This window comes from Dermochelys coriacea, chromosome 20, assembly GCF_009764565.3.
Source record: "Dermochelys coriacea isolate rDerCor1 chromosome 20, rDerCor1.pri.v4, whole genome shotgun sequence".
Taxonomy (NCBI): Eukaryota; Metazoa; Chordata; order Testudines; family Dermochelyidae; genus Dermochelys; species Dermochelys coriacea.
Genome location: NC_050087.2, coordinates 5,411,826 through 5,438,921, shown reverse-complemented (window position 1 = coordinate 5,438,921; position 27,096 = coordinate 5,411,826). Strand labels below are relative to the sequence as shown.

Below are 27,096 nucleotides of genomic sequence, written 5' to 3'. Positions count from 1 at the left end.
TAGTGTTCTTTCCCCCTCTGTTCTCCTCTCTGAAAGGAAGGAAATGGGGGTTGGGAAAGAGAAAGTGGGAGAGAGAAAGGGAAGGAGAGGAAACAGACAAAAAAATATTTCAAATTGATGAAAGATTGAAAAATTTGCAAAGTAAAATGTCCACCAAAATTGTTTGCATGGTTCAAAAAGCTACTTCTCATTGAAAATACTTTAATGGAAACAAATTGATCAGTTCTGCTATCAATATTAATACTACTGACACACACGCTCTCTCTCTCTCCCTACCCACCCCATTCATAAACAACTTATCTTTGTTGACATGCAAAAGTTGTACCGTTTCGGCTATACCCATATAGTTAAAGCAGCACAGACTCCCTCTCTGGTGTGGATGCAGTTATATTGGTGTAAGAATGCCTATAATAATATCCAGCTTTTATAGAGCACTTTTTATCAGTAGTTCTTCAAGTGCTTTACAAAGGAGAGCACTATCATTATCCCAGTTTTAGAGATGGGGAAACTGAGGCACAGGAAGGCTAAGTGACTTGCTCAAGGTCACCCAGTGGTAGAGCTGGGAATCAGAACCCAGGTCTTCTAAGGCCTGCGTCAACCCTCAATCCGCTCCGCCACACTGCAAGGGGAAGTAGCTATGCTGGTATAAGGCACCTTTATACCAATAAAGGAGTCCACACTCCTACTGGACACCGTTGTACTGGGACAATGTCCTTGGAGCAGCATGGCTGGGAGCTGCTGGTAGCAAAGCCTGGCCCTGTGAGTGAGTCGATGGCCGCAGGGTCCCGCTGATGCACTGGCAGAGGTACAGTAGTGCTAAAACTGTACCTTGCTCAGTAGGAGATGCCACCCCAGGCAGACAGGTCCCAACTGGCAGCCAGCTGGGGCTGGAGTTCATGGCAACTTGCCCTGTTAGTGAAGCCAAAGGGCTGGGCTCTCTCCTTTCATGGCACGTGCAGATGAGGTTTTGAGCTCACAAACCCCTTGATCTACCCCAAGTGCTGCGCTGCCCTGTTGATTAACCTGCTGGCCTAGAGGATTGTGTCAATTGCCTGGGGGTGGTGGGGGAGTGTGAATGGAGGAACCGTGCCTGGTGTCAGGATCGGCACCCAATGATTTGTAGGGTGAGACAATGCCAGAGTCTGGGTCTTATCCAGAGGTGGAGCAGTAACCTGTTGAACCAGGCACGTTTGTGTGTGGGGGGCCTTTTCCCCCATGGGAGTGGATGAAAAAGACAGTCCAGCAGCCGGGCGTGAATCAGGGGCTGCGGCAAGGGATGGCCCCTGCTGTTACTCTGGCCCGTCCACACACTGCACAGGGCTGTCTCAGTACCAGAATGTCCAGTGTAGCTCGTTGGCGCATGGCTGGGTTGGCAGCTGCTCCTCACCCTACCCCAGGTCTTTCCAGAGAGCCAGGCCCATTGGCAATGCCCTCTTGCCCATAGCCTCCCTGGGGAAGTGACCGAAGGCCCGGCCTCATGGGGGAAACGTGGTCCAGCCCGATCCACTTTGGACACGCTGAGCAAGAAAGGAGCCAAAGGGGCGGAGAAGGGCACGTGCAGCTCCTCCATGCATCCTGGCAGCAGGAGCTCTTGGTAGCTGGGGTGTCCAGCAGGCCTGGGTGCAGCTGAGCATCCTCCTGGTGCGATGGGGAAGGCGGCATCCAGAGGGGCCTCTAGCTGCGGCAGGACCAGGAGCGTGGTGTCACCAGCCCCCAGAACGTCTTCTGTTGAGAACCCCCCCAGAAATCCAGTTAGTGACAGAACCAGGCCCTCGCTGCCTTGGGGGGTGATGGACTTGGGGCCAGGCCAGAGGGAGGGGGACACTACCAACTGATTGAGCCAGAGGGAGAGGCCTGAGGCGTGGGCACAGCCTAGCAGAGAGGGCCAACACCCCTTGCCACAGCCACGGCTGCTAGGCGAGAGCGACAGGCTGTGACCCAGGGGCCTAGAGGAGAAGGCGACCCTAGTACTCTAGGGAGATAAGTGACCCGCGATGAGGCCGGGGATGGCTGGCGCGGCAGCCGGGTGAGATCTGCCCCCTGTGACCGAGACCAGACTCCGAGCCGGGTGCCCTCACCTGCTCAAGCGGGCAGTGGATCTGGGCGTACCACTCCTGGCAGTACAAGCACACCTGGATGCCCTGGCCGATGAAGAGGCAGGTCCACATGATGATGTTCCAGATCGGGCTCTTCCGCTTGTCATTCAGCAGGAAGTTGAAGATCACTGAGGGGAGAGCCAAGGGGGAGGCCGGGCAGCGACTGCCGCATCCCACGTGCCTCCTGTCCCCACCCCCTGGGGTCCCCCCATCTCTGCTGAGTAACCCCGTAGCCATGTGAACTGGGCCAAGACCCACCCAATCCTCTCCCATCTATGCTTCATCGGCCACTTCTGTGGGCTGGCGTGGGGCTGGCTAAGGTGCTCTCCATTTGCCCCCTTTTCGCCCTGGGGACTGAGAAGCTGGGCACTAGGCGGCGCTCACCTCCGATGATGGCAAAGAGGGTGAACATGACAGGGTAGAAGAAGCCGAAGCAGAGGGTGATGACGTATTCGTGGACGATGGCGGACGTGATGAAGACTGACAGCATGGCTGCGACCCGGGATCTCCCTCTGAAGAGCTGGAAGGCAGGGAGAAGGCACTGAACCAAGGAGCCACAAGGAGCAAGGTCCCAGACCCCAGCTCCCCCCAGGCCGATGGCCCATCCCATTACTAACCCTTGCTCTGCCAGGAATGTGTCTAGTGCCACGCCACCCTTATGGTGAGACCCCCTCCTTGTCCTTCCCCCAGCTCTGCACCATCCCGGCCTAGATCCTTTCCTCTGCATGAGACCACCCCGCAGCAGGGAGCTGGATCCAGAGGAGGGAGCCCCACTGTGTCCCCTCCCAGCATCTACCTCCCCAACCCAGGACCATCTCTGGCTGTTCGCCTGGCACCCTGAGCTGGACGGAGAGCAGCGAGGATCCTTTCAGAGCCCAACGCCCCTGTTTCATTGAATCCAGGGGCACCATCCTCACTGCCTGGGCTGGCGAGCGCCCCCTTCCATCAGGGCCGCTGGCCTGGGCCAGGGAGCCGGATCTGGGATATGGTCATCTGCAGAGCCCCCTGACTGAACAAGGCTCCAAGCGCCACCTGCACCCCTGCCAGGTTCCGCAGTGACGGCCGCAATGTCCGACCGGCACCAGGGCCACGTACCCAGAACAGGTCCTGGTAGACATAGTAGTAAAGCCAGTCGTGAACCACCACGTTCCACGTCCGGTAGTAGGTGGCGAAGGATGTGGAGTTCCACCAGTCCTGGGCACGCGTGCGGGGAGAGGGACGAGGAAGAGACGGGAGTGAGCCCGGGCCGAGTGTGCTGCAGCGCCCACCCGCGTGTGCACGCCTGTCTGCAGCACCCATGGTACCCACGTGGCCCTGGAGCTTTGGTGTCCCCCACCCCCTGCAGCTCCGCTCTACTAGTAGTGCCCTCTGCCCATCTTGTAGCTCTCAGACAGAGTTGCCATCCCTTCCCCTCCCAGCTCCATGGCACAGGGGAGCCCATCTGGGCCTGGGCACTGCAAGCCAGCTCAGGAGCCCCCAGCAGGGGGCAGGCAGAGCCCTGGCACAGGGCATCCTGGCTGAGAATTTCAGGGGTGTGGGGAGAAGAGGCCCTCGAGCTTTCTATGGGTCCCACATCAGGGTGGGTGGCGGCAGGGCTGGCCCCAGAGGGCCCTCCCCTCCCTCCCCCCGCTCACCTTGTAGAAGGTCCGGTCCGCAAAGCGCAGCATCTCGGCGAAGGCATTGAGCCAGCAGTGCAGGAAGGCAAAAAACGACAGGAGCAGCAGGAAGGTCCCTGCAGTGGCGAGAGGGGGCGTCTGGCCTGGGTTGGGCTGGACGGCTCCGTGCTGGGGCAGGCGAGTCTGGTCTCTGCCCCCCGCCCCAATGCAGTCTGTCACCTCCGGGGCCTCCTCCACCCATCACACCCTGGGACCACTTGCCAATTCCTGTTGCTACAGCCTCGGCAACCTCCACGCCCGTTGTTCCACAGCGGGATTGCCCTGACCCTTAGAGGGCACTGCCACCCAGGCCAGCTACCCTGGCTTGCTGGTTAGTTACAACAATTATCACACCCCCAGTCCCATATGACCCCTCCTCCCACAGTCCCCCCATGCACCCAGCCCCACATGGCCCCTCTCAGCTCTGCACAGCTCTGCCCCCTCTCCCTAGCCCCACCCAAGGAGGGGAGTGGCGGGGGCGGGGTACCTGGAAGGGTGGCGTTGAAGATGGACAGCACCAGCGTCTTGATGCTGAAGGGCTGCTTGCTCATGTTGGTGAAGACGGGGATGCAGAGACGCTCCAGGATGAAATAGCTATAGAACAGGCAGCCCAGGAACTGCCGGGGGGGGGACCCAGTCAGGGATGCTGCTCCCCCCCCGCACCTCGCAAAGGGCCCCTGGAATGAGCAGACTCTGCTGGGGGGCAGGGTTAGATCTGGGGACACTCCCCGCTCCAGCTCCTCCCAGAAGCCTCCCTCAGTGGGACAATTTTCCACCAAAACATTTCCGCTTTCTGGCATTTTTGACACCCCCTTCCCCTGCCCCCCAAGTCAAAACTCTCAGCAGGAAGCAGACACTTCTGCCGGAAAAAGTTTTATCAAACCCGCCCCGATTTTCCAGCGAAAAACAAGTTTGCTGGGAAACGTCAATCATCCTCATTTTACAGATGGGAAACTGAGGGACCGAGGGACTGAGTGACTCGCCTGGGGGCACAGGGGAGTGTGTCACAGGGCAGGAGAGGATTGAAACCGCACAGCCATCCTTCCCCTCCGCCAGCTGGCATTGCGCACGGCCCGCTCTGGAAGAGGGCTGAGTGACGGTCTTCCTCTCTTTAGATTCCTGCCTGGTGGGAAGGCCACGTCTCCTCTTAAAATGCAGTCCCTCGCTACTGCGCTTCAGTGTAGCCACGTAGCTAATCTACCTCCCCAAGAGGCGGTAGCTAGGTGGACGGAAGAATTCTTCCAAGGGTTAGCCTGGCATAGCTGCGTCTTTCTGGGGTGTGGATTTGATCCCTGAGAGGTAGCTATGCTTATGCCAGCATAGATCGGGGTGGCAAACTTTTGGGCCCGAGGGCAACATCTGGATGGGGAAATTGCATGCAGGGCTGGGCCAGGGGGTTGGGGTGCAGGAGGGAGTGCAGGGCATGGGAGGGGGTGTGGTGTGCAGGAAGGGGCTCAGGACAAGGGGTTGGGGCAGAGGAGGGGTGCAGGGTATATGAAGGGGCTCAGGGAAGGGGGTTAGGGTGCAGGAGGGTGTGCGGAGTGCAAGAAGGGGCTCAGGGCAGGAGTGCAGGGAGGGGTGCAGAGTGCTGGAGGGGGCTCAGAGCAGGCAGTTGGGGTGCAGGAGGGGTGTGAGGTGCAGCAGAGGGCTTAGGGCAGGGGGTTGGGGTGTAGGAGGGGTGCGGCAGATGGCTCAGGATGGGGGTTGGGGTGCAGGAGGGGTGTGGGATGCAGCAGGAGGCTCAGGGCAGGGGGTTGGGGTGCAGGAGGGGTGTGGAGTGCTGCATGGGGTTGAGGTGCTGCAGGGGGCTCAGGGCAGGGGGTTGGGGTGCAGGAGGGGTGCAGGGGTCTCAGGGCAGGGGGTTGGGGTGCAGGAAGAGTGTGGAGTGCTGCATGGGGTTGAGGTGCTGCAGGGGGCTCAGGGCAGGGGGTTGGGGTGCGGGGTACAAGAGGGGTTCGGGCTCTGGCCTGACACCGCTTACCTGGAGCGGCTTCGAGGTGGCAGTGGCGTGCACCGGTGCCAGGGCAGGCTCCCTGCCTGCCTTGCCTGGCCCTGCGTGGCGCCACTCCTGGAAGCGGCTGGCACCACGTCACTGCGGCCCCTGGGGGAAACGGGGGGGGGACAGAAGGCTCTGCGCACTGCCCTTGCCTGTGGGTACCTCCTCTGAAGCTCCCATTGGCCGTGGTTCCCCGTTCCCGGCCAATGGGAGCTGCAGGGGGCGGTGCCTGGAGGCGAGGGCAGCGCACAGAGCCCTCTGCCCGGCCCCCCCCCCCCACACCAGGGGCTGGCAGTTTCTGGGAGCGGCACCGGGGGGTGGCAATCCCGCGAGCCAGATCCAAAGCCCTGAGGGGCCGGATCCGGCCCACGGGCCGTAGTTTGCCCACCCCTGGTGTAGATCAACCCTTACGTGCTCAGGGTCTAACTGATCGATGGATCACGGCTGGGAAGGCTCTTAGGGATTTTTTGCCTTTCTCTGCAGCATGGGGCACGGCTCGCCTGCTGGAAACGTCTCACCTAATCAATTCCTGTCACTGGGGGCCTCAGGCATTGGTGGCACCACAGTCCCTCCTGTTCTTTGCCAGTGGCACACACCAGGTCAGCTTCCCCGAGGACTGAAGTGCTTTAGCCCGTTTGGGCACCCCGTGAGGATATCTGGGCAAAATGCAACGCATTTAGGGGCACCCCTGGTTGAGACAGGGGGTCAGACCGGAAGGCCTTGAACACTAGGAAACGATTTCAGAGGAAAGCAGCCGTTCTCACCTTGGCGAAGTTCTGAGCAACGTATTTCCACCGGACGTAAGGGGTCCTGGGGGAAGGGAGTCGGTCAGTGGCTGGAGCTTCAGACTATGCCCCCCCCGTCCCTCCCACTTGCTCACAGACCCAGCACGCTCATGGGAAGCAGGTCAAGCCTGGGAGGAGTGGGGTTGCTCCCAGGTGTAGATCCCTCTGTTCTCAGCACAGCCCCCCTCAGGAAGCTGGCAGAGGAGTGGTGTCCCTGGTGCCCCTCCTCCCCCTTTGCCATGGCATGCAACAGGCTCACCTGGGGTAGCTCTCTCTGTAGATCAGCGTGGGGCAGAACAGAAAATACAAGTATGTTGACAATGCAGGCGGCTTCACCTCCCCTGGAAGGAGAAAACCAAATGTGTGGCTCGGAAATGTCTGCAGGGAGCGCTGGGGGAGAGGCAGAGGGGCCCTGGCTGGCACCAGGCCCTGGCAGAGAGGGGCCCTGGCTGGCACCAAGTACCGGCAGAGTAGGGCCCTGGCTGGCACCAGGCCCTGGCTGGCACTGGGTACTGGCAGAGAGGGGCCCTGGCTGGCACCGGGCCCTGGCTGGCACCAGGCCCTGGCTGGCACTGGGTACCGGCAGAGAGGGGCCTTGGCTGGCACTGGGTACTGGCAGAGAGGGGTCCTGCGATCAGTACTCACCGTCTGGCGGCTTGGCATGGATGATGCCGGGTACGGCCTCCCGCAGGAACGAATGGCTTTTCATCAAGAACCGGATCTGGAGAGGAGGGAACAGGGAACTTTGCTCATGCTCCTGACCCGGCTGTTCCCCAGAGAGCCAGCCCCTCACTGCCAGCCAGAGCTGCAGCAGGGCTGGGGGTGTCCTCGGTTCCCTAGAAGACATTGATGCATGGACACCGTACCGAGAATCTGGCTAGCTCCTCTCACAGCTCCAATCTTCCCCCTTCTACCTGCATCCCATGTGGACCCCACTGTGGAAGCTGGGTCCCCATCCAGAAAGATAGGACAACCCTAGCTTTGTGGGCTGTGTGCTGAGCCAGATGCTCAGGGAGACTCCAGGAATTTGCCCAGAGAAACATCTGGTTGGAGACATCTACAGTGGGACAAGCAGAAGTACGGGACAGCCGGACGGTGACTGCAGGACAGGACAACTAGTCCTGCTGAGCCATGGGGCCCTTCTGCCCTGCCTGTGCCTGGTTCTGCCCCTCTGTGCCCAGCCCCATGGCACTCACCTGCTCGAGGATGACAATGAACCTGGATGCAGGTGGGAGCTGGTGCTGGATCACCATGTAGACGGGGTAGAAGCCAAGCACGGCGGCGTGGCAGGCCAGCAGCGCCCCCCAGAGGATGGCAGTGAAGAGGCGGGGGAAGAGCATGGTGTGGTAGGAGCCAGCCCACAGCTGCAGGGCTTTGTAGGGGACCAGCAGGGTGTAGAGGAACATGACCATCCAGGTGGCCAGCGCCATGGGGAGACGCCCGAAGGCAAAGATGAAGAGGTCAAAGTCCAGGATTAAGCTGCAGGGGGAGAGGAGGGTGATGCAGGACTCAGAGCTGCACGATGGACCCTCCATGCATCATGGGCCCTAGGGACACTCATGGCCCTACAGATCTTCAGGGCCCTATAGCATTCCACTAGGGGTGTTCATGGCCCTGTGCACCCTCAGGGCCCTATGGCATTCCACTAGTGGTGTTCATGGCTCCATGAACCTTCACAAGGGATCTTTGTGTCCCTAAAGCCCTCCTGTGAACCGTCACTGCCCTATGGCAAATGCTATGGACCTTCCCGACTCTTACGGACACCGGCGAAGGCTGCCCCAGGCTTCCACCCAGTGCTCCCTTGGGAAGCCCTTGGGTCGTATATTCTCCCCGTGCAGGGGACAGGGCCCAACTCATGTTCTCGTGGTTAAACCCCCCTCCCACACACCCCGCCCTGCTGCTATCATCGCTGAATGGGTAGAGAGGAAGGGTCTCCCCAGGGTGGGGGGGGGAGGGGCTGGAGAAAATGCCACTTTCTCCTCTTCAGTGCAAGCTGTGGTCTCTCAGGCTGGGATGTGGGGCCCTGGAGATCTACCACATCCCCAGGAACACTGTGCTGTGATTGGTCAGGGCAGGGATTCCCCCTTGGCCATACCCCCAGGCACAAAAGGCCATGATTGGTTGAGGCGGGGATCCTCCTGCCATACCTCCCTTGGTCGATGAAGTCCACGGCGACAGTGCTGACGATGAAGACACAGAGCATGGCGATGAACATGTGGTAGATGGTTCGGAAGTGCTCCACCTCCATCAGCTCGCTGGAAAAGAGCCGGGCAGGGAGGTCATGCTACCCACCCAGAACTAGGGGAAGGGCAGGAAGTACCCCACCCTCCCTGTGTCCACAGCTTCTTCCTGGCTGGGGGCGGGCGACTCCTCTAACCTTCAGTAACAAAGCTGCTGGCAAATCCTCATCCCCATTTTACAAGTGGGTAAACTGAGGCACAGAGTGGCAACGAGACTCATCTAAGATTGTGGCACAGCCAGGACTCCTGATTCCCAGCCCCCACCCCCCGCAACTCTAGCCACTAGACCCCGCTCCCCTTCCAGAGTTGAGAATGGAACCCAGGAGTGCTGATTCCCAGCCCCACCACTCTAGCCAGTAGATCCCATTCCCCTCCCACAGCTGGGCAGAGAACCCAGGTGTCCTGACTCAATGACCCAACTCATGGTTGCCCTGCAGCACCAGCACAAGGGGCCCCTCTAGGGGCGCACACAGCTCTCCCCTCCCCAGCTCTGTCTCCCCCACCTCCCATTCTGTAAGATTCAACAGCACAGAGGCCATTCCAGGGCATGTCGGGGAGAGGGGGCAGTTCTGGATGTGGGGGGGCAATCCCTCACCCCAGCTACTCCTTGGTTGCCTTTAGGGTCTCTGAGCAGCCTTCAAGTCTCGCCGAGGCAGCCCCAAGATGAGCCCATCCTGTCAGGTGCCCTGTGCTGGGCATTCAGGGCTCTGGATGGGTGTTGGGTCCATCCCAGCTGCAAGGTGCTGCTGCCTTGCCCCTGGCATCAGGCTGGCACACATGGGTATCTCGGTGCAGCTCCCTGCCCCTGTATGCGCAGGCCGTGCCAAGCCGGGCCGTACTCACTCGAGCAGCGACTGCCGGTCGACGAACACCTTCCGCTTTTCCAGCAGGGAGCCTCTCCCCCTAAAGGATTCCACGGGGGATTAGGGTTAGACCCGGGGGAGAAACCCCCACCCCCCGAATCGGTACTGCTTTCCTCATGCACCTTCCATCCCAGGGTAATGGCCACCCCTTTCTAATGAGCTGGTGCATGCTCACTGCTGCCGGCTACTGGGTGGAACCAGAAGAGCTCAGCTGTGTCTCACAGGCCCTACACTGCTAATTTCTAACAGGGATTCTCCTGCAGCTCAAGCCAGAGAGTATTGGGCTTCTGGAGTAGCCAGGTTCATGTCCACTGGCACCAAGCAGCAACCACAGACCGGGGAAGGGGCTTTCACAGCCACGTCCTCACACCCACTGCACTTCTAGGGTAGAGAGCAGCTGGTCACCATCCCCACCAGCTGCAAGGTGGGTGGTGGAAGGTATCCCCCCGGGGGGATCAGCACATGGGGGTCTCCAGTCTGATGCTTAGAGCGCTGGTTAACAGGGCAGTAGATGCTGGCACTCCAGCTGCCATTGGGGCCCTGTGACATCGACATTGCCTGTACCCTAACGGGATCATGGGCTAACTGGACAAGGGGTAGGAGGGGAAACTGAGGCACAGAGGGGGGCAGTGACTTGCCCATGGTCATGCAGCAGGAATGGGACTAGAACCCAGGTGTTCTGAGTCCCAGCCCAGCACCCTCGCTACCGGCCCAGGCTGAGTGACTTCACTCAGCAGGGGGGCCTGGGTGGTGTCTGGGCAGGGGAGGGGGCACCAGCTTTCAGCACCGCTGCCATGTCAGTGCCCCCAGCATCCAGTGTCACACCCCAGACACCCCTGTCTGGGTTAGGTGGGAGAATCCCTGGTTGGCTGGCGGCCAGGAAGGGGATCCCTGAAGCAGGGGACTCCCCAGGGTGGTGCCGCATTGGGGCAGGGAGAGGAACCCCAGAGCTGGGCGGGGGGAGTAGGGTGCTGGGTGGGTGGATCCCCTGCCCCCTGCTCTCACCTATCCTCTCTCTCCAGCTGGCCCTTCCTGGGGGGCTGCGGGTAGGACCGCGCGGCCTCCTCCACGGCCTTGTCCAGCAGGTCTCCGAGCTGCCCCTGCATCTGCTCCAGCAGCTCCGACTTCACCGTCTGCCCCAGGGGAATGAGGTGGTGACTGGCCTCCCCAGGGAGTATCCCAGCATGCACCTGGGAGGTGCTTCCTCTGTCCCCCGATTTCTCACACCCTCATCCCAGCTGCCTCCCTCCAGCCCCTGCAGCTCTGCCAGCTGGTGCCAGGGCCTTGGGGGGACCTGCTCCTCCCAGTGCCCTGCTCCAGAGCCATCAGCGTCCTCCTCTAGCCCTGATTCCCCCCCACCCCTACCCCACAGGAGACAAGCTGCCCGGGGGGAAGAGCTCTCCCAGGGGACCTGCCCATTGCTCCTTCCTTGGCAACCATCCAGCCAGCCCCCGATGCCCACCCCATCCCATCCCCCGGCCCACCCCAGATCCAGGTGGAGCCCTGCCTTACCTCCATGTGTTTCCTCCATTGGATGAGGCTGGTGACACTGTCCTGTTGCTCGATGTTCCCTGGCGGGTGGAGCAGGGGGCAGTGGGTCAGTCACGTGTCACCCGCTGGGTGGTGCCTCCTGGAGGGGAGGTGCTGTATAGCCCAGCTCCTGTCAGAGCCAGGGGTGCATGGGGGGCCCCACATGTCCACGCCAGAGGGGTCGGCAGCTCTCTGAGGGCCTGACGCCCCCACAACTCAACGCCACCGGCACCGCAACATGGCCACGTGACAGGGCTGGAAAGATCCCTATTTGCCTGGAGGTTTGGGGATCCCTACCCCATTTCCACCACAGCTTGGTGCCATCTCGTACTGTGACAGAGGCAAATTGGAGTGGGATGGATGGGTCCCTGGAAACCAGCCCACTGAGCCTGCATCGGGGACACCGCTGCAGGAGGGGTTGGGTGCCAGCCCAGCCTGCTGGCTCACAGGGACTGGTGGGGCATTGACATGCCAGCCCCAGTACAGGCTGGTGCCAGCCCCTGAGCCTGGAGCTCCCAGGGCTGCAGCTGCTAGGAGTTAAAAGGATGAGGGGAAACACCTGAGCTGCCAGCCCCACCTGGCAAGCTCCCTGCCTGTCCACCCCAGCTGGGTAAGACACAGACCCCCACCCCCCACCCCACCCCTTCTACCTGGGCTTGGGCACATGGGTCTGAAATGCCACATGCTCACCACAATGCACCAGGCAACCCACATGGCTGTAACATGCCACACGCCACCACCAGACACCCGCACATGGCTGTGACATGGCACAGGCTGCTCGGGCACATGCTGCTCCAGCCCCAGGCACCAGTGACATGCCCCAGGCTGCTCCAGGCCTGACACCTGCATGCTTGGCAGTCACTGCTCTGGACCCAGGCACTGCCCCCTCCCTCCCCGCCCAACTCTGATGCCCTGGCAGGTCCTGTCGATACTTGGGCGCCTTCCCAGAGCTCCTGAAATGCTGCACCCCACCTCCCCTTCCTCCTCCTTCCTATCCCCCCTCCCCCGCTCTGCCCCTGCTCCTCACCATCCAGCCCCTGAATCTCCTCCTCTTCCGCCCGCCTTCGCCCCTGTCTCTTCCTCTGCCTGGCTTCGCCAGGGGCTCTCCGACCTTGCTCCATGTTGGCTCCAGAGAGGATGGGACCAGGTCAGAGTGGCCGCCCCAGAGCTACCATCCTCTTCCTCCCATGGGGCTGCCTCCCTGCCCGTGCTGGGCCCTGCCCGGTCAGCTGATTGGCAAGGGGGGTAAAGTCCTTGGAGAAGTTTTTCCACTCTGGGATCCAGGTTGGAGATGGGAGCCTTGGACCCTCCTTGCTGGGGTGATAAGATAAAGCCCTTATCAGGACAGAGATAGCAGGGCCTGTGGCTCCAACCTCTGCCCCCAGCCAGGGTCACCTCCCCCCCACAGACACTTTAAAATTTTGCCTTTGGGCACAGAATCATCAGGTCCTACCCACATAGGATGGGCCTGGGCAGAGATGGTGCAGGCTCCTAGACTGGTGCCTTTACTCTCCTACATGCCTGTTTGGAGACAGGCAGGGCTGCATCCCTGTCTCTTGCTGATTGTGGGTACCGCTGGCTCTCGGATATTCCCAGCATGCTTTGCACAGGGGGGGTTGCAACATCCTCTCCTGGGGCAACTGATGTGTGTGGGTCATCGGGAGGGAAGGAACAGCTAGAAAGAGCAGGCTGGGTCCCAGGCTAGGCGCCTGGTTAGCCCATCCCCTGCTGATCTCTGTTCCCCCTGTGATCTCACTGGGGCACGGCCCTCATCTCTGCTCCCCACCCTACACCGTGACTGAACAGGTGCTACACTCTGCCCCAGAGCTGGCTGCATCTCAGTCGGGGAAAGGAAAGGGATCAGCACTAAGTGTAAGGGAGCTCCCAGGAGTGGAGAGGTTGTCACGGCTGCTTACACCAACGAGTCATTTGGCCCGCAGCTTTGCAACATTCCAGAGCGACGATTCAAACATCTTCTTGCTAGGCACTGCTGCTTAGGGACCACCTCCCTTCCCCTGCCCTTTGCCCCCACCCCTGTGGGGGACCCATTGCTGTGCCTCTCCCCCTCAGACTCCCCTCAAGAGGGGCTGTCTCTGCCCCACACCGGGGGCCCCTCTTTGTTCCCCTCATGCCCCAGAACAACCCATCCCCCTCCATGAAGGAGCATCTCTGCCCCTCAGGCCCCCAGAGGCTCCTCCGCCCCCACTTTGCCCCACTCTGCAGTGGCAGGGGGGCAAACAGACCCATTGGCTGGATAAGGCAGCACCCTGCTGGCATTCAGCCCATCTGGCAGCCTTGGACTTCCCAGCAGGGCTAAGGCGAGGGGAACTTTGAGCCAACCATCGGGCTCTTATCTGCAATTGATGAGGGGTTTCCGAGATGACACCTCTGCAGGGCTGAGCTCTCAGGTCCTCCAGCCACAGGGCCGGGGCTGGCTTGGAAGAGGCTACATTTTACAGCCCCACCCACACTTAAAGAAATCTTTGAACCCAATCTAGTGCTGATGCCAGATCCCTAGTTGGCTGCTCCCTAGACAGAGGCCTCCAGCCAACTCTGGGACAGGGCCAGACCTGGAAACTGCCCCCCCACACACACACACCTGCCCCAGGAGGGATCCCCCAAGGCAGGACAGAGGCATCAGGAATGGTTAAAAATTATCTGTTGAACTTGCTCCCTGATGGAAAATCAGGTTTTCCACTAAGTAAATCTAGTCATGGTCCAGCCTTGCTCCTGCAGGAATGGTGGATTTTTTTGGTAAAACAAGCGACCGTGAAAGCCAACAAAATGTTGGTTTGCGATGCTGCCATGGGGCTTCATGAGAGTTGTAGTTCAGATGCCTCATTCCCTCAAGCTCCTCTACAGGTCAGACTCCTCAGCTGGACTCTATTTCCCATGAGGCACTGCCTCCTCTCACCAAGAGGGGAACCATGGTGCACCATGGGAGATGTGGTCCAGCCCAGAATATAAAAGATACTTTTTTTTTGGCACACTGGGGTTCAAGCGATGGCTATGATTCTCTTCCAACTGGCCTCAGCCACTCTGGGCGGATCTCATCCACATTGTCAATAGCATTCATTAAACAGAGGGTTGCCGATGGACTCCAGGGAGCAGGTAGGGCCACATAAGCGTGATGGATGCTCCTTTCTCCAATGGAACCGAGTGCGACCAAAGAAAAGCAAGTTGCTGCAACTCTCATCAGTACCAACCTGACCAAAGGGATGGTGCAGCATCATGACACGCTGCCCTAATAGAGAGCCCTGTTCCAAAGACAGGTGGAGGGTCAACACAGACATAGGCCAGGTCTGTGGTACAAAGGTGTGGTGACGCTCCCCTACTCAGCATTGCTATGCCAGCAAAAAAAAAAACACGTTGATGCTGTCTGTCATTCGTCAGGGTGGCAAAACTGTGTCTCTACCAGGGGTTATGCCGACAGAGCCTGGTGGAAGCGTGGACTGGCCATAGGAGCTGGGATATCCAACTGGACTAAGGGCAGGCTAGTTATTCTGGTACAGCCTATTTCCCCAGCTAGACAAGCCCGAAGATGGGGTCTGGAGGGCACCAGGAGGGATGCACAGCAGAAAGAAGGTGAGCGCCAGGCCCTCCAAAAACCAAACTCAGCTTTATTTAAAATAAAAATCTCCCAGAAGCATCCAACAATCCTCAGGAGGGCGCATTAAGGTAAAGGAGCTGCAGGACAGGTGACAGCAAAAGCACATCTGTGGGTCGGGGCGGGGCGAGCCGGCAGCCTGGCCCTGACTTCCACTCCAGTTGCCTCTGCTCCAGCTGCTTCCCACACCTGGCAGGCAGCAGGACTCTCCCCAGCCAGCTGCTTTCCTGGGGGGGCTCAGGAGGAAGGTCAGAAAGTGAAAGGTTGCTTGGCCCACAGCTGACCCCCCATCCCTTTCTCCCCTCCCAGCTTCTTATTTGATGTCTGACTGCAGCTCAGGATGTGTGTGTGTGTGTGTTTGGGCTCCTGAGATTTGGGGATGCAGAGGTGAACTCTTGCTGGCTCTTTCCAGCCTGTCCCCCAAAGCCATGCTGCCCTTCCCAAAGTACCCCCACCCAAGATCCAACATTAGTAGCACTCTTCCAATACTAGCCTTCTTTGTTCCCCACCCAGAAAAGCAGTTCACCACCACCCCCAGTCCAAGGGGGAAACTCCCCATTGCAGGAAATGCATCTGTGGGTGCGGGGGTTGGAAGCACCAAGGGATGCTGCAACCCCCTCTCCCCCCCAATCCAAATAGCTTATTGAACAAACACCTGCACTAGCAGACCCCCAAAGCAGCGGCATGAGCTCCAGGCTGCTATCACAGAGCTATTCCCTGCCACCTGTGCCCAGCCAGTCCTGGGTGTGAATGGGGCAGGTGGGAGAGGCTGATCCCCAGGGAGGGCAGCGCCCCCAAGCTGCCTTCAGGCCAGTTCCTCCCAACAGCCACGGTGCCATGTAATAAATTAAAGGCAAAATGCTTCTGTATCTTCGGGCTCTTCTTCCCGCAGCGTCTATCAGGCTGAGCCTCCTCCAGCCCCGCTTGAGCCCAGCCCACCCCTCTCAGTCACTCCCGTTGGGCAGGCAATGGGGGTTGCCCTCCAGTCCCCCCGAGCCGGCCAGAGGGTGGCCCTTCTTATCCACACACCAGCACTGGCCTCGCCTCTGTCCTTTGGATGCCCGGCACTGGAAGAGGAAAAGACAAGGGGGAGGGAGGGTGTGAGAGAGGACATATCAATGGGCTGATCAACAGACTTGTAATTGGAGGCATTTCCACCACTTCTCTTGCAATGAATCCCCAGCTCCTGGAGTCATGGGACCATTACTTGAAAGCTGAGATCCTTCCAGAGACTGGGAGTATGTTTCTAGCCCTCGTGACTGCAGAGAAGAGCTAGAGATGGGTATCTTCTAGCTTTTCCTCTAGCACTTGGCACCCCTACATCTCCAAGTGCTTTACATATAGATGGGGAAAATGAGGCACTGGGAGGGGCAGCAACAGTACTGTATCCACTGGGCTGTGCTGTCCAGTAAAGGATGAGAACCCAGATGGGCAAAAAGACCCTGGCTCAGTAGTTGGGGGGATCTGGTTTAAAATCTCTGGCTGTTTGGAGCTGGCGGTGCTTGATCTTGGGTAACAGTCAGATGGCACTGCCCGGTCTGGCAGGGAATGGTAGAGGACACACCCACTGATCTGCTAGGGCAGCCGATAGGACATAGGTCAGTGGGCCAGTGGCTGGACACAGAGATCAGTGCCCCATTGGGCTGATCACTGGCCAGTCCAATGCTGGGTCCAGGCAGCCACTCATTGGCTCCCTGCCAATGCCCTGCACCTACAGGGCTCACTGATCTGACTCCATCCAGCACTCATGGTGCCCCAGCCCCAGATGTGCCTGCCCCCAGCCCAGGGGAACCGGCCCCAGCCATGGCCTTGGCCCCTACCCTACCTGTTTTTTCCTGTAGAAGCCTTTGGTGTCGCAGTTGGGAATGAAGATGTCCTCTCCGCTCCGGTACAGCGGGGCCTTGAGCTCCAGCATGACGGCTGCCAGGTGCATGCGGCACGGAGCCTGCCAGGGGCCAGGAGAGATTGCAAGCTCAGGAGGGATGGGACTCACTGGGCGTCCCCCCACAGCTCTCACAACTGCCTCTTCTCCTCCCCCTGCCCACCCCCATGCCCCAGCCAGCCTATGCATTGGACTCTGCCTTCCTCTTCGCCAATAAGGGCAACCAGCATACCAGGGAGCTCTTCTCCTTGCAGCAGGAGCACTCCAGCTCAGTGACTGCAGAGCCTGGGACAGCTGTTTGCAGGCTACAAACTCAGTCCCAGCCTCTTCCACCAGGGGGCGCTGTTGAGAGTAGGGCAGGAGCACTGGCTGTGGGGGAAGCTCCCTGTTTACTGCCGTCCCAGCCTCACCCAGCAAGGGGCGCTGTGGGGTGTAGGGCAGCAGCTCCCAGCTACAGCATTGCCAGCAGGAGGTGCTGCAGGAGCGCTGGCGGGGGTACCGAGGTGTGTTCTCTACTGGCGCTGGGTGCCTGTGCAGAAATGCCTCATGTCAGATTTCCACAGGCACGTGCTTGCGCTGTCCCTGTCCCCCTCCCGCAACGCACCGTCTCCAAGTCCGGCTTCCCGTCGCTGTTCAGCGAGATCTGGTGCAGCCGGTCCTTTCCACTGTTCGCCTCCACCAGAGGGCCGTGGTGCTGGGGGGGCCTAGGCTCCAGCGTGGGGTGGCTTGCCCTGCGACTCTCCTTCCGGCTCTCCCCTGAGGAGGAAAGGGAGACAAAGCCTGGGGCCTCAGCCTGCCACACACCCTCCCCTGCCCTTCCCCACCCCAATCTGCAGCCAGAGTGTCCTGTCCAGCACAGGGCCCTGCGGCTTCTGCTGGGGTCAGGCCCCTCAAGGCTGCAAAGGGGCACCTTAGCTGCGCCAGCCTGGTTGCTTGGGTGAAGTGAGTTTGCTACATCCTTACCTATTGCCGGGTGCCCATGGCAGATGCAGCCGCACCTCCCCGGCTGAACGGGGGTGCCTTTAGGCCATTGCTTTCAGGGGCTACCACCAACTCTGGGTGTCATAGAATCACAGAATATCAGGACTGGAAGGGACCTCAGGAGGTCATCTAGTCCAACCCCCTGCTTAAAGCAGGACCAGTCCCCAATTTTTGCCCCAGATCCCTAAATGCCCCCCCCCAAGAATTGAACTCACAACCCTGGGTTTCACAGACCAATGCTCAAACCACTGAGCTATCCCCCCCATCCCTAGCCTTTTTTGTTCCCCACCCAGAAAAGCAGTCCCCTTGGAGACACCCAGGATCCGGCATCATGGAGCACCTGCAGCTCCATGCACCCAGGAGGTGGGTGGACCTCAGTCCTTTGGGGCCTGGGACCCAGAACCCTGCAGCAGCGCCCAGCCCAGGTTCACCAAAAATTGTGCATGCTTGAGTGCTTGAAAATCCAGCCCTGAACTCTCGTGAGGGGGGCGGGGGGGATCTTGCCCCAAATTACTGCTTGCCCAAGTGCCCCAACAAATTTGTTCTTCCAGTGCCCAATATCCAGCGTCCCATTCTGCACTCCCATGTTCTGACACAGGGGGGAGCCAGCGCTCCTGGGATTGGTGAGCAGGTCAGAGGAATGGGTGAGTGACTGAGTGCAAACCCACAGATGGGCCTGAACAAACCCCCCTAGATCTAGCCACCCTCCTGCAAAGAGAAGGGGTCCCTTGATACAGCAGCTGCTACAGGGTGGGTGGAACATGCCAGGAAGCAGCTTTGGGTGTCGCAGAGTCATTGAATGGCCGTGAACATCCCCCCACCCCCAATCTGCAGCAGCCTCCCGGCTGCCTTAGCCCTGGGTGGAATTGCTCAAGGCATCTCTGCTCTGCTGGAGAAAAACCTTTGCTTTATAGTGGGGTAGAGCGAACAGCTGAATTCTGCAGCCGCACCACGGCTGGATCTCACCCCTCTCATTAAACATTTTTTGTCCTGTGTTTGTACAGAGCCTAGCACCACGGGGCCTGGGTTTATGACTAGGGCTCCCAGGTGCTAAGACATGGTCAGTTTAAGGTAGGCTCAAGATTTAGGCTTTTCTCCAAGAGTTGGAGGGAATTTTTACTTGATCTCTTATTATGGAAGAGCCTGGCATGAAGTTTGGGGTGGGGGGTGCAAGCAGCAGGAGAGAATTTTGGCTGCACTGTGGGCTCAGACACAATAGCACAGACCCCGGCACCATTCTTGAAAGGGGATGGGGGCGGAAGAAATTGAGGTTCCTCTGAATTCCCACTCTGGAAGGGCTTTTGCCCCTGTGTTTCATGCCATTGCTTGGATGGACTGCTGTGATCTGCCCTGCTCCTCCAAGCCAGGACGCCCCATCCCCAGTACACAGCCACCCCCCCACTGGTGGAGTTTGTTACAAGGTGATGGATTCCTCTCCTCCCCCACCCCATCCCGTTCCTCTGAGCTCCCCCAGCCGGTGCGGGGGGTCTGCGAGACTCGACTCCCCACCCACAGCAGTATCCTGAACCCTGATGGAGGATTAGCTCTGGGTAGCTCCCTGCGGCCTGTCTGTTGCCATCTGACACCCCCATGCCAGATCCTCTCTCTCCGGCCAAGCACAGGGGGGTCGCCCCCAGACTGGTGCCGGCTGCGAGAACTGTGCTCTGAGCCAGACACCTTGGGGGAAGTTCAGTCCCAGTCTCCCAGACAATGGTCCCGTCCCCCCCCGCCTCAGTCTGGCTTTTGCCCCTCAGAGACCAATCTCTGCTGGCAAATTTTAGCTACTGCCAGCTGGAACCTTTGCTTGGGTCCCCCCCCCGCTTCGCCACGTTCCCAGGCTCAGCTCAAGTCAGCAGCCTCCCGTGGGCAGGCCTGCTGGTAGCTAGACTGGGAGCTCTTTCGGGGCAGGGGCTGGCTGGCTGTGTTTGTACAGCACCTAGCGCCACGGGACCCTGGCCCATCTCCCACCCTCACAGCCCAGGGGAGGGCCTGTCCCCCTTCCCAAGCAATATATCTGCCCACGGACCCCTTCTCCCATTCAAGAAGATGAGCCCACTTCCTAGGCACCCAAATGTGTGTGTGTGTGTGTGTTGGAGGGGGATCAGGCTGGAACAGGGCACCTGGCGGGGACACCTCCATGGGGGGGGCTAGAGGTGATCCTGCTGGGAGCACCCATGGGCCATTGGCAGCTACAGCTGCTGAGGCAGGGGTGAGCATGGCTGCATATTGCCCACAATAGAGACAACTCAGGGGACAGAAGCCCCCCCCACTTCTCGGGCAGTCCCCTCTTCCGCCAGGCTCTCCCCCAGCTGACATCAAGCCAACCCAGGGCAAGCAGGACCCGATCCACTTGGAGCCGCTCCCCCTCCATGGTGCTGGGCAATAGACAAGGAGCCACCCAGCCTCCCCATCACCCCCAGTCTCCTGTAGCAGCACCCCGGGGTCTGTACCCTCCCCACCCCTGAGCCGGAGAGGGGCAATGCCCAGCCACTCCCTTGGGAGTGCGCCCCCTGGCCCGGGAACCTCACTATGGCAACCCCCGAGTGGAAGGACCCATCTTCTTCTGCCCCTCCAGGGGGAGGAAAGAGACTCAGGTCCGAGGATGGGGCAGTGGGGGAGAAAGCAGCAGCCTTTGCCCTTAGAAACTAGGGAGATGCCCCCGCAACTTCTGGGGGTGCTGCTAAGTGTCACCAGGGATCCCCCCCTCGATCTGGGCTCAGCACCTCGGCGAGGACTGCCCCGTGCCCTTACCCCGAAGCTCAGCTGTGGGGGGCTCCAAGGATCCCCCCCTTCCCCCGCATCTGGGCTCAGCCCCGAAGCCCAGCCGCGGCCGCTCCCCCCAGCCCGCCCAGCACTCACCTGCCGGGGGCTCGGGCTCCGTGTGGTTGCGGCTGCCCTTCCTGCCCCCCACGGCCCGGCACACCCCCTTGCCGTGGAGCAGGGCGTGCAGGGGGGCGCGCTCGCCGGCTCGGGGGATGCAACGCAGTCCCCGGGCGCAGCTGGGCGTGTAGACCCCGCACGGCTCCCCCAGCTCCCGGACGCAGCCCTTCTCCCCGCAGCCTTCCCGCGGCGCCTTGGCGCTGTCGGGGGGCGCCGCCGCTGCCCTCTCGGGGGCCCGGCAGCCGGCTCGGGGGGCGCAGGCCGGGGGGTCCCCGTCCTCGCAGCTGGGGCACTGGCCCAGGGCGCCCCAGGAGCCCGGAGCCAGCAGCAGCGCAGACACCAGCCAGCAGCCCGGGAGCATCTTGGCCGGCTGGGCAGGGGAGGAGCCGGACCGTGCTGCGCCCCGGCTGCTCTGGGCTCCCTCCCCACGGCCTCGGCCCTTAAATACCCTGCCCAGCCCACAACCTGCCTCCAGCGCTGGCCCCGGAGCGCCAGGTGTCTGCAGCCCTGGCATCCCCCGGGGGGTGCGCGGGCTGAGCGCTGCCCGGCTCCGCTCCCACCCGCGCTGCGCTCCGGCCCCCCCGCTCTTGCCCCCCCAGCCCCCCCTTCTCTCCTCTTGCCCCCCTTCCAGGCTCCCCCGCCCCGCGGCTCCTCCCCCTGGCCACTCTCGGTTCTCACCCCCACCCCTCCCGTCTCTCCACCCCACCCCCCATGTTCATGTCCAAATTCAGTTCCCCCTTCTCTCCATCTCGGAGATTCCTGGGACTCTGGGGGCGGCGGGAGGGGGCGGGGGTCGCCCGAGCCCCTCTGAGCTGCAGAGGCTGAGAGAGGAAATGAGACAGGCCAGGGGAGGTGGGAAAGAAACATGCCCTCCCCGCCCCCCGCAGACCACAGTCCCAAGAGGGAACTCCAGGCCTTACCCCCCTTCCCAAGGGGTCATCAGTTCCAGTCCTGCCCCCCACATCCGAAGAGGTAGCTCCCTCCTATCCTATCTGATTTAGTTGGGGTTGGTCCTGCTTTGACAGGGGGTGGGACTAGATGACCTCCTGTGGTCCCGTCCGACCCTGATACTCTATGATTCTATCCCTCCATTCCCAAGGAGTCAGCTCCCATCTCCATGCCCCCATCCCGAAGTGGGAGAGCCCATCTCCATCCCCTGCCCCATTCCCAAGTGGAGAGCCCATCTCCATCCCCCCATTCCAGATCAGATCCCATCTCCACCCCCCCACCCATTCCCAAGTGGGAGAGCCCATCTTCATCCCCCTCCATTCCCAAGGGGTCAACTCCCATCTCCATGCCCCCTTTCCCAAGTGGGAGAGCCCATCTTCACCCCCCTCCATTCCCAAGTGGTCAGCTCCCATCTCCATGCCCCCTTTCCTAAGTGGGAGAGCCCATCTTCATCCGCCCAGGCCAATTCCCAAGTGGGGGAGCCCACCTTCATCCCCCCCATTCCCAAGGGGTCACCTCCCATCTCCAACTCTCCATTCCCAAGTGGGAGCTCCACTCCCCTCCCCACCAGTAATTTCTCTTCCAGTGATTTGGATCTAATTCTCTGAGCATCTTTTTTGAAAAACCAAACAACCCCCCCACTCCCTCAACCAAACAGAAACCGCTTTCATTTAACCCAACCCCAAAGAAGCAAAGAGCAAACAATTTCCTGGTGCCCAATCCTTGATTTCTCCTCCTTTCCCTGGGGGCGCTGGACTGAGATCATGCCCCCCCCCTTCTTCCCTCAAACGTACATTTTTTTTCAGGGTCTGAATGAATATTGTTGCCTTTGCATGGAGCCTAAATGCCTGGAATATTTCATGCTTCCAGCCCATCTCTGTTGTGTAATCCAATCGCCGAGCTATTTCCCTTCCCCTGTCTAATTCTTTCCTAAAACATAACACATCATTTTTACTGCTGGCCTTTGTGTACGCAGAGCTGAGTCTTAAAACAATGTGCTTATTTGGCAGGCTAGGTCTACTGATTAGAGCAGGGCAGGGGAGTCAGGCCTCCTGGGTTCTTGACTAGCGGTTAGAGCAGGCCCCTAGGGAGGGTCAGGTCTCTTGGATTTCTTGCTCTGGAAGGGAGTGAGTTCTAGTGGTGACAGCAGAGGGCTGAGGGTCAGGACTCCCGGCTTCAGTTCTTGGCTCTGGGGGGAAGTGTTGTCTAGTGGTTAGAACAGGAGGCACTAGGAGTCAGGACTCCTGGGTTCCATTTTCCGCTCTGGAGAGAGTGTGGTTTAGGGGTTCTAGGAGGGGAATGGGAGTCAGGATGTCAGAGCTTTGTTCCTGGCTCAGGGAGGAATTGTGGTCTAGTGGGTAGAACAGGAAACTGGGAATTAGGAGTCCTGGGTTCTATGAACTGCCCTGCCACTGACCGTGTGACCTTGGCCAAGTCACTTTCCTTGCCTGTGCCTCTATTTCCATGTCTGGAGAGTGCCGATGATATTACTTTCCTATCTCTCTTGTGGGGCTTTATTAACGTCAGTAAAGATCTTTGGATGTTGTTAGTATTTCTTGGAAATTTTCACTGCTCACCTCCAGGGTTTCTGTTCTGGCTACTTCCGCCCATTGCTTCCAGCATTTTTCTTTCCTTGCTTCTGGTTTTCAATAATCAGCTTTTCTTACATGTTTTAAAAATAACAACATTCAGTTTTCTGTTGGTTGCTGCTCCTGCAAATCCTTATAGACTCCAAGAGCATGGGAGTAAGAGCGGCAGACAGAAATCAGTGTTACATGGCTTTCCCACCCAGTGCTTTCCAGCCAAATCCCTTTCGAACCTGCTACTGGTTAATCCTCAAAACCCTCCTGGGATGTAGGTGGATCAGTATTATTGGCCCTATTTTACAGATGGGGAAACCAAGGCACAGAGCCCATAAAGGGACTCACCCAAGATCACAAGTCTGCCATAGAGAAAGGTGCGTAACTCAGCATCACCCTCAGCAAAGCACAGTGCCTTTAGCAAATGGTTATCCCTGGAGCCTGAATGGAGAGATGCTTGGGAATATTGCATGCTTCATTTTCCTTCACATCAGTAGCAGCACACACACACTTGAAGATGCCCTGGGCCTAGAGGATCGAGCACTGGGCTGAGACCCAGGTTCTAGACCCAGCTGCTGGGTGGCCTTGGGCGAGTCACTCGACCTGCTGGTGCCTCAGTTTATTCACTGGGAAAAGGAGGATCGTGACCCTCCTTTGTAAAGCTCTATGGCTGAGAAAAGCGAGGTGTTGTCATTAAACAGCTCCACTTGGAGGAGCTCAATTCTTTCAAAGGGCTGAGGAAAGAGGTGTAGTTAATTAACGGTTCACATAGCTGTTGAACTTGAATTTATACCATTCATACCCCAGGGGCAGGACCTCTCCCTGCTAAGAAGCGGCTGTTGCAGATGCTTGCCACTGGATGGCGCCCCTTAACCCTTCGCTTTCAGAGGACTAACTGGGTGCAGGGCTGCGGAGCCACCTTTGAAATGCAACCGAGAGCTGCAAGCAAAGCGGGATGGACAGGCCTCTCTGCTTTCTCTGGCCTGAAGCTGTGGGGGCAGAGGGGGAACCCCCTGCTCAGAGTTGAGGGGGTGGGCTCTGATATTGTTCAGGCCATCCAAGAGGTGATGATTTCATTCTGAGCAGGACTCCCAAGTGCAGCTCCGTCCTCTGGAACACAATCAAGCAGCCCTGGGAGGCAGCCACAGTCCACTTCCCATAAACAAGGCATTCTTCGGCCCTGAGCGGAACATGCCTCTTACATTTCCTGAGATCCATCCTCACTCTATTTGCATTTCCCCATTTTCCACCCAGGATGCCCCTGCACGCTGCCCCAGGACAAGATTTTAACCCCTAGGGCCTGATCTCTGTTTACGTTTGTCCATGAGGTTCCAACGGGGAAAAGAGGCGGATCTGTAGCTGGGAGTGAAGTCAGCCATGGGAACAGCTTCTCAGGGGACGTGGCAAAGGCTCCGTCCCTTGGAGTTTATGAACCAAGCCTGGATAGCTTCCCAAAGGGTAGGCCCTGACTCAGCCATGCGCTTTTGGGCTCAATGGAGGAATTAGCGGGTGACTTACTTGGCGTGTGCTATGCTGAAGGTCCGACTGTCTGTCTTTGGCACTTACAGCACATGATTACCATACATCTGAGTGCTTCCTAATCTTTAATGGATTTAGCCCCACATGACCCCTTGGGGCAGGGCAGTGCTACTATCCCCATGTTCCAGATGGGGAAATTGAGGCACAGAGCGTGAAAGGCCCAGATCCACAAAGGTATTGAGGTGCCTGACTCCCACAGCACCTCCTATCTGGGCACCTGAACAGGAAGGCAGATTTTCAAACCAGGCTGTTTCATTTCGGGAGGCTCCGGGGCTGGGACCTGAGCTCTTTTGACAACCTGGTCTCAATAGTGCTCGGTGCTTGGGAAAATCTGACCCTAAGAATGCGGTTTGCAGGAGTCTGGTGATCTCAGCTATGCCCAGTTGGCCTGGACAGCACTCCCCTGCTGGTACCTGTGTACAGCGGGGTGCAAAGTGCTCCTTGACCAGAATTCCCCCCTCACTCTGCTGGCAGCATTTTAAACCCGCTTTGCACAGGTGTAACTGACTAATGCAAGGTGCCAAGCAGGGGAGGATCAGACCTGAGGGGGAGGGCTGCGATCCAGGGGTTAGAGCAGGGGAACTGGTGCCAGAACCCTTAGGCTCTGTACTTGGCTGTGTGGTCGAGGGGTTAGAACAACAAAGTGGGAGTGGGGACTCCTGGCTTCTATTGCCAGCTCTTCCACAGGATTCCTGAGAGATCTTCAGCAAGTCATTTCGCCTCCACTCACTGGGTGGATGTGCACCATTGCCCCCTGCTGGATGGGAATCAGAGCTACTTCACTGTGTGTCATAGTCCCTCTGCTGCCGATGGAGATTCTCCTTTAACTCCAAGGGCTGGGCTGTTGGAGTAGGTGCATCCGAGTTCTGTCCCTGCTAACACTGGGAAGCTCTGGATGCCTTCTGTATGTGACGCAGCAACAACCACAGAGCCCTAGACTGGGGGCAATAATTTAGTAAGGGATGATGCAACCCACAGAAAAACAGCGATTCCCCTAGCCAGGGAGCAGGGAATTTGCATTTCTCTTGCTATCCAGATCTCCCCCATGCTGCCTAGCAATGAGGAGGTCCTGTCTCAGAGCTGTGCTGGGGGTGTGTGTGAGTGTCAGAGGCCCTGATTTTGCATCATCCTCGCCAGTAGCTACTGCAGGCCATCAGGTGACCCACCTGCTCTTGCCAATACAGAGGGTTTTTTTGCTCGGGTGCCTGGCTGCTCCTCAGCCCAGAGGACTCACTGCAGTGCTCTGAAGGACATGAGGCTGCTCCAGCGATCTGGACACTGTCCCCTTCATCCTGCGGCAGAGCGAGTGACTGGACGGACACTGCTCGCTGGAGAGCTAGGCTGGGACGTCAGCCAAGCAATGCTTGAGCTAACGGGGGAAGGGAACGTGCACGGAGCCAAGAGCCACAGCTCAGAGGAGAGAGGGACCTCAGGCCTGGCCCGGCAGGGTGGGAGTTAGTCCAGGAAGGAATTTGGCCCATGGTGTAAAAATAGAAGGTGGAGTTCAAATGCAGGCATGTCTAGGATGACGAATGGCGGCAGCTTCCTCCCAGCGTGGCGCAGAGGGAGCTCTGCTATGGGGGTGAGAGGGGCCATAGCGAGTTCAGTGCAGGAGCTCAACTCAGGGCCTGAAGTCTCACAAGTAGAGCCCAGGCAGCGGCAGGCTTTTCACCTGCCTGCCAAGCTGCTAGCAACCTGAGGTTGCTGCTGAAGAGGAGCCACTGACCTCTCTCTTCAGCTCTTTCTAGGGCCCTCCTCACTGTACGAGTTGAGCCCTTCCCCACTCGCTGATGGAGTTCACTCTCACAGCTCTCAGGCATTAGTCCCATTTTACAGATGGGGAACAGAGACACAAAGTGGATTAAGTGACTTGCCCAAGGTTAGCCAGGGGAGTTTGTCACTAACTGGGAATAGAACCTGGGTTTTCTGAGTCCCAGGCTAAGGCTCTACCCACTAGCCCACACTGCCAACACCAGAGCCAAAGACGGAGAGGAAAAATAATGTATGAATACCATCGCTTGCAATTTTGCGTATCTCCTTCTCATGCAAACTAATAGTAACCGGACTTGGAAAATGTATGACGCTGATGAGCTAGAGGCTAGACAAGCCAGCCTACTAGCCAGAGGTTGATATGTGAGACGGGGTGGGTGGGCTCACAGCTCAAGTCCAGGGGCAACTGGTGAGAATGGGGAGGGAGCTGGGACTCCTACTGGTGGGTTGAGGGGTGTTGTCTCCGCCCCTCCCTGCCACACCAACCAGCGCCTAAACGGCAGGACAGGCCTAGGCCCTGGGGAGGGGGGCTATTGTCCTTGCCATGATTAACAGCATCCTGGAGGACCCCTTCCCTTACACAAAAAGAAAAGGAGGACTTGTGGCAAATGCATCCGATGAAGTGAGCTGTAGCTCACGAAAGCTTATGCTCTAATAAATTTGTTCGTCTCTAAGGTGCCACAAGTCCTCCTTTTCTTTTTGCGAATACAGACTAACACGGCTGCTACTCTGAAACCTTCCCTT

At 59.0% G+C, this 27,096-nt stretch overlaps 2 protein-coding genes across 2 annotated transcripts; both read right to left on the bottom strand.

Moving 5' to 3' along the window:
• Nucleotides 1-130: 130 nt before the first annotated feature.
• On the bottom strand, nt 131-12,286 carry SOAT2 (sterol O-acyltransferase 2). Its single transcript, XM_038379175.2, has 15 exons — nt 12,193-12,286; nt 11,148-11,206; nt 10,641-10,768; nt 9,616-9,669; nt 8,680-8,787; nt 7,729-8,011; nt 7,178-7,253; nt 6,792-6,873; nt 6,512-6,557; nt 4,239-4,368; nt 3,731-3,828; nt 3,192-3,290; nt 2,481-2,616; nt 2,079-2,224; nt 131-1,725 (listed from the first exon to the last, which is right to left on the bottom strand). Exons 1-15 carry the CDS (start codon nt 12,284-12,286, stop codon nt 1,675-1,677), a joined length of 1,590 nt encoding a protein of 529 aa, XP_038235103.1. The 3' UTR covers nt 131-1,674.
• Nucleotides 12,287-14,767: 2,481 nt separating this feature from the next.
• Nucleotides 14,768-21,080, bottom strand: IGFBP6 (insulin like growth factor binding protein 6). Its single transcript, XM_038378910.2, has 4 exons — nt 20,495-21,080; nt 17,259-17,410; nt 16,598-16,717; nt 14,768-15,839 (listed from the first exon to the last, which is right to left on the bottom strand). Exons 1-4 carry the CDS (start codon nt 21,027-21,029, stop codon nt 15,717-15,719), a joined length of 930 nt encoding a protein of 309 aa, XP_038234838.2. The 5' UTR covers nt 21,030-21,080; the 3' UTR covers nt 14,768-15,716.
• Nucleotides 21,081-27,096: the final 6,016 nt, after the last annotated feature.